A 7,120-nucleotide genomic window follows, 5' to 3' on the forward strand; every position below is an offset into this window, starting at 1 on the left:
GTCCGTCCGTCCGTCCGTCCGTCCGTCCGTCCGTCCGTCCGCCCGATTTTCCTCATATTTTTAAACAGAAGCGACGTTAATAATATTTTCATTTAAATATGACCCACATATGTTTACACCTTTCATATAATCATTCAATGAAGATAATGCGAAATTAGTATGTAGTACCGGCTTTACATTTAATGATAAGCAAGTTCAAAAATAAATAATTGCGACATTGTTAAGGCAGATAGAAAAAAGATGTTTATTTGCTTTCATACGAACACATATAATTGTACATATAATCGGTGATTCGTGTATACAAAATAAATAAATGCCTCATTAATACAAGAAGCTAATCATTTCGTTTGATAGTAAAATTGTCATTTTAAAGTGATTCATTTTTTAACACTGTAAATCAGTTATAAAAGACGCGAAATCATAATAAACTGTATGAAAACCATTTACACAATGGAAATATTTTTAGTGCAAGTGGTCGTGTGCTGATACTTAAAAAAAGAATGCTTTATAAAGATAAATCAGTGTAACAATATAAACAATCTGTAAACTGTACTTGCTTAAATGCCTGTGGTTTAATATTTCATACATGCCATAAATATGCACACTTCTACGTTTGCTTTTTTGATGTTTTACAACACACACAAAAGAAACAACGTAATGAAAAGAAGATTCTGACAGTTGGTCCATATTAGTGATTTCATGCCGTATGTTTTAGTAACATTTTTAATTAGTTTGAGAAAAAGAACATCGTTAAAGCAAACGACAGTACAAACAATGATTTGGGGAACCATTCAATATTGTTATCACCAATTCATTTATTATTGAAATTAATCATTTGGACATATTTAACTTTATACTATTTGAAATACATCTGCATTTATTTTGATTTTATGAAATTAATATTAAATTTTATCTTATCTGTTAATGGTCGACATAAGGTACATGTTGTCGCATGTATTAAGATTATTGTATGCTATAGGATGTTTTCGAACAGCCATGACATTTTAAGTTTATTAAATATTAGAAAAGAAGACGACGAGTGTGGCGCCCAGTAGCGTTGCCATGGAAACAGCCATGTTGTTGGAGCCGTTGCAGAGTTCGCTGTCACAGGTACAGTATGCATCATCGCCCGACGTCGTGCAGTCGTTGCCAATAGCAACCAGAGAACAGTCTCTGGTTACAACTGTACACAGAAAAAATATTTGAAAATTAACAATCCAAGTCCAAAGACTTCGATGGGAGTGAAACTTTATTAACCCATTTATGCCTAGTGGACGCTCCCATCCTTCTAAATTGGATCCATTTATTTCCAAACTTAGGGATGTCAAGTATATTTATTTCTATATTTTGAATATTTCTTACAGAAATTCCTTCAAGGAAACAGCGCAGACCCTGATGAGACCACGGATCATGCAGCGTTTCATCTGGATCTACGCGGTTTGCCAATGCCTTTTTCTAGACGCTAGGCATAAATGAGTTAACAAATGAAATACCGTACACTAACGTTTAATGCGGTACAATAGCAAAAAAAACGACATAACGCTTTAAATGGTTAACGGATGGGCATTGGAAAAGCCTATATAAATATATGTTCCTGTAAATAAAATGAACAAACCAGTGCGGTTCATATTATCTAAACGAACCTGCGAACCTGTTAGCGGCATATCCCATATAGCATCTCAATGTTAGATTACGAATAATAACAAAGTAAATGTCGGAGAACATACGATTGGCGGGCAGGTTGACTCCTTACCAGCTTAATGCAGAGGCTGGTCTGGAGCTACGCTTGCCGCATATGTCACAATAACCATTTTCGCATGACGCGTCTTAAATTGCATTCACACTGAACAACTTACCGCCGCTTGTCTTTGTCTTGGTGCAGGCCACGCAAGTTGTTAATGAACTTTCCAAACTAGAACCTGTAGTAATACATGTATATTAAGCAATAAAGCTTATATTCTTTGCAAAAAGAAATTTGGTTTGTTTTGTAATTTGCCCTTTGAAAGGCTTCAGTAACAATCGGGGATATTTTTAAGAAAAAACAGTTTGTAGTTCAACGAAAATTATTGTATTGTTTGTTTTATATTTGTTTAAAAATATGATAAAACATGCATAATTTATTGGCATTTTTTGTCAAATACTCATATGTACAGTTTAATACTGCAATGTTCAGTTTTTATGTCCCTTCGTAATGTGGTCTTGCACATTTTTGTCCCAAATATTTCTCCATTTAATGATGGGGTAAAAATTAGTTTACACGTATCTATTCCAGGAATGAGCAAATTGGCAATATTCTCAAGGTTTAATAACTGAAATAAACTAAGACTTAATCATCCCAAGCTTAAAACATACTTTTAGTGAACTCGTCCGCACAATCCGTCCCACTGCAATCATAGCACTTGAAGGCATCCACATTGGAAACTGAAACCACCGATAAACGATCAGTTTAGTAGTTTAAGATGTATGTACATACGATAAACATAATATTTACATCAACAAATAAGTGCCGAGCTATGTTATATGAAGGTCTTGTTGCAGTTTTTAAAAATCATACATTTGCTTCTTTATTAGTGATTCTTTTACTATTTTGCATCTTAAATGTTTTTATAGCAATAATGATTATTTTCACTTTTTGAGATATTATTCATTAATACTGGTATCAATATTTTACTACATAAAACATGTGCATGTATCTAAGGTGATTGTTCTTCAGGTAGATTACAATATATTATGTAAACTCAGGTACACCTACAACACTCATTATCAGGTCAGTTCTGGATAATTGCTTATCGATTGGGGATAATTGTTTATCAATGGGTATCTGACACTTCGGTATTCTTTCAAGTTCACCTGAGAGTACGGGTAGGGGGTTAAGTATATAAACCTGAAGTTATATTGAAGGGGGGGGATTTTGGAAAGGAGTTTTTTGTTGTTTTTGGAGCTTTGAGAATGTATCTAAACTTAACATATTTCTGACGTGGTGTATATATTTTAAATGTCTAATGTTGGACTTCTGTTGAAAATGCTGAAATAAAATGTGTGTATATAATGTAAATAAACTGTAGTGGTAGAAACAAATGACTTATTTAATTTCTACTAGCTCGGCTAGATTAACAGTTAGTAAAGATAATTTGTACATGGTTTAACTTTGATTGCTACCGTCGAAGTTTAAATTATGCGACAGTCTTTAGGAAAACACAATTACACCAGAGATTTCAATAGAGCCAGATCTATGCATTTGTACACAATTACATTAAATTAAGTCGTGCTCTGCGAAAATGGGGTTTAATGCATGAGCGTAAAGTGTCGTCCCAGATTAGCCTGTGCAGTCTGCACATGCTAATCAGGGACGACACTTTCCGCATTAACTTGATTTTTGCAAAGAACAGACTTTCTGTAAACGAAAAATACGATGAAAGCGGAAAGTGTCGTTCCTGATTGAATCATTTGATTCATTTAAATCCATTTTAAACAGAACAAACAGCATATTGTGAGGGGTAAAGGGAGCTTTATTCTACAAACTGACTAACAAACTCCAACTAATTAAGCGCGCGCAATGTTAAATTTATATCATACGCATAAATACACTAATCAATAATGCGCATACCATTCATGTAAAATACAAATACAACGTTCCATAATTTGACAATGCATAATCATATGTAATAAACAATTACAATACATATCAAAGTTCAAAATGTCCAGATTTCTGACCACATAGCTAAAACCAAATATTGAGCAAAATAAGGGGAAGGGAGGGTGGGAAGCAATTCAGAGGAAGAAAACCGCGCGACTGGTCAAGAAGCCCGCTCACTGTTACCTACAGGTCATGTTACGTGCTGTTTGGCGCGCTGCAAGTTTGTAGTGTTTAAACGATATAAAGAAACTTAATACCACTTAAACAAAACAAACAACATACTGTGAGGGGTAAATGGAGCTTTATTCAACACACTAACTAACAAACTCCAACGAATTAAGCGCGCGCAATGTAAAGTTTAAATCATACGCAGAAATACACAAATCAATAGTGCGCATACCATTCATGTAAACGTGAATTTGTATTTAACATTAATATTAACTCATTTATGCCTAGCGTCTACAAAAAAGGCCTTGGCAAACAGCGTTGACCTAGATGCCCACCATGCGGCGTCTCATCAGTGTCTGCGCTGTTTGCTTCAATGAATTTCTGTAAGAGATGTTCTCAAAATAGAAATACATTGTAAATATAGAAGAAATCCCTAATTTTTAAAATAATTTGATCCAATTAAGAAGGACGGGACAGTCCACTTTGCATAAATGGGTTAAACATTAAATAAACATTGTATTAAACATTAATTTTGAGATGGCTCAGAATTAAAAGAGTTATAGGATAATCGGCTAACATTTTGTTTGTGTTTGTCATTAGAAGTGCATATAGTTTTTTCATGGTATTAATATGAAAATCATGAACATAAAGTCCCAAATGTCACACACACACAAAAAAATAATGGGTGACTGTTTTTCTATAGATTAGAGGATGATGAACGCCCAATGACATTGTACACCATCTGTTAGTTACGGAGTTATGGCCTTTTTTCCTTAAAATAATGCTTTTTTGAGTGTCAAATATAACACGTTTGTGTCAAGAAGGATATTGGCGGGGCATATCAATTCAACGAATTTGCTTGTTATTTATAGTTAATCGTCGTCATCGATACACGTTATGGTAACAGTTTTGCTGTATTTTCAATTACAAGTATAAATTGAAGTATACAGTTGTACCTGATTGCATATCAATGTTTGGAACCTGTTTAACAATAATTATAATTAAATAAAGCAATACCATTTTTAGGGTGTAACTTCTACTTTCAAACAAAAATGTTTTATTTTAGCCGTTCTTAAATGATTTTTGCAATATTAAATTTGACTATTCAAAATTTTTGACCAGGATTATGTGATTCCTTAAATTTAAAATCGATTGACATCCATAATAAACGATTTAACAACATAAGTACGTATCCCCTGTTTATTGTTCAATAAACAATCGCAAAATCGATTGAACATGAAAGTCATCATAGTGTATTATTTGCGCTCCTGAAAATCATCATTATAATAAGCAACTATATTTTAGAGAAAAGGAAATAAATAAAACAACGTAACTGGAATTATTGAATTCCAGTATTCAATAAAAAGTAAAAGTAAAAGAATTCTTACCACAAAGCAGAACGGCCAGCGCGCATGCCGACACGAAGGTTTTCGCTCCAACCATGTTTCTATTTTGATACAAGTCTATCAAATGACAACCGGCTGGTAACGTACCCGATATATGAAGACTGATTCCTTAGTTGCGCATGCGTACATTCTTTATTGCGCATGCGTGCAAGTTATTGATTAAATGTACACATGCTTAAAAAACATAACCTTGTAACGAAGCACTTCATGACGCACGTTCACGTGCTTCGATTTTCAGTCAAGCCTAAACGCGCCGTTTTTACTGGACGTTCGTAGGGATTTATCCGGCCGAACATAATTTGTGTAAACGTTTTTATATTTTCTTAAAGCAACCATTTCAAGAAGGAAAATATAGAAATAAAACAAACATTGATGTTTTTTGAACATGTTTGCATTTCATAAAAAGTATTCGCTCCTTTTGACAATTAATTTATATTACCTGATGACAAGAGTTGTGCCACGCACCATGTTCACATCAAATGAAGCATGTTTACTATTCCTATATGCGCACGTAAAGAATTAATATCGGGTGGCTCAGATTGTTCCGGTATTTAAACATTGTAGTTCATTCAAGACCGATCACTGAAAATATTTCACACCTTATACCTTTTGACCCTCAACAACAGCCTAAAACGCATGCAAGGTGTTCATCAATGGGTTTTTTTCGCTGATTTGTAGCGTATTTAAAAAAAAGAAGGATTTTCAAATGACAATAATTAATCTAAAATAATTTAAGTGCATACTTATCCTTGATGCATATATATAATAGTGACAAAGATGGGGTTTTGCGCCGTAATTTCAGTCATTTTATGGCGGTAAGTGGAAATATTAATGCATCCTGGCCCGTAGGTCAAGGTACGTAACAACATCAAAAGCAATGGACCCTGACAAAAATCCATATGTATCTGTTAACCTTTCGGAAAACTCATACACCAAAAATCATATTAATATCTGCAAGCGTTTAGAAAAAAAGCTCCGGAAACGGAACGCAAGATGTTATACGGACGGACAAAAGAACGGATAGGCGGACAGACTGACGGACGGACTGACAGACAGTTCAACTGCTTTATACCACCCTACCGGGGGTATAAAAAGACAGCTCAGACAAACTTCCAAAATTTATAGAACGATATGTGCACCAAGATTAATTAATTTATATAACTTTCGCGTACGTCTTTAATACATGGTCAAGTCGATTTAGTTGTGTTTTGTTGGTCATTGTTTACTAAAAATACCTTTTACTTGTTGAAATGTGCAGTTTTTACCGTCGGTCATACTTAACGCAATGAACATGATCATCGCTCTGCTTAAATCGGACATAATGCATAGCGTAAAAGGTGCTCCCAGACTAGCCGGTGCAGACAGCTCAAGCTTGTAAGCGACGACACCTTACGCCTAAACTGGATTTTCGCTAATAAAGCATATCCGTAAACGAAAAATACCATAAAAGCGTACATTGTCGTAGCCTTTGCGGACTATGCACTGGAACGACAGTATAAGCACATGAATTAGCCTTCGCGGACTATGCAATGGAACGACAGTATAAGCACATGAATTAGCCTTCGCGGACTATGCAATGGAACGACAGTAAAAGCACATGAATTAGCCTTCGCGGACTTTGCACTGGAACGACAGTATAAGCACATGAATTAGCCTTCGCGGACTATGCAATGGAACGACAGTATGAGCACATGAATTAGCCTTCGCGGACTATGCACTGGAACGACAGTATAAGCACATGAATTAGCCTTCGCGGACTATGCAATGGAACGACAGTATAAGCACATGAATTAGCCTTCGCGGACTATGCACTGGAACGACAGTATAAGCACATGAATTAGCCTTCGCGGACTATGCACTGGAACGACAGTATAAGCACATGAATTAGCCTTCGCGGACTTTGCACTGG

General features: G+C 35.1%; 1 protein-coding gene across 1 annotated transcript; it reads right to left on the reverse strand.

The window, feature by feature from the left end:
* Positions 1 to 232: 232 nt before the first annotated feature.
* LOC127857029 (uncharacterized) lies at positions 233 to 5,306 on the reverse strand. The gene is made up of 4 exons (XM_052393309.1): positions 5,194 to 5,306; positions 2,353 to 2,421; positions 1,857 to 1,919; positions 233 to 1,183 (listed from the first exon to the last, which is right to left on the reverse strand). The coding sequence occupies exons 1-4, from the start codon at positions 5,246 to 5,248 to the stop codon at positions 1,014 to 1,016; spliced, it is 357 nt and encodes a 118-aa protein (XP_052249269.1). The 5' UTR covers positions 5,249 to 5,306; the 3' UTR covers positions 233 to 1,013.
* Positions 5,307 to 7,120: the final 1,814 nt, after the last annotated feature.

Source organism: Dreissena polymorpha, chromosome 14 (assembly GCF_020536995.1).
Source record: "Dreissena polymorpha isolate Duluth1 chromosome 14, UMN_Dpol_1.0, whole genome shotgun sequence".
NCBI classification, from domain to species: Eukaryota; Metazoa; Mollusca; class Bivalvia; order Myida; family Dreissenidae; genus Dreissena; species Dreissena polymorpha.

Excerpts from the sequence above, each read along its gene's own strand:
- LOC127857029 (XM_052393309.1), bottom strand. The coding sequence starts at position 5,248 with ATGGTTGGAGCGAAAACCTTCGTGTCGGCATGCGCGCTGGCCGTTCTG. Across the intron at positions 1,920-2,352 it reads TGCGGACGAGTTCACTAAAA|GTTCTAGTTTGGAAAGTTCA; the intron begins GTATGTTTTAAG and ends GTATTACTACAG. Across the intron at positions 1,184-1,856 it reads CAAGACAAAGACAAGCGGCG|TTGTAACCAGAGACTGTTCT; the intron begins GTAAGTTGTTCA and ends TTCTGTGTACAG.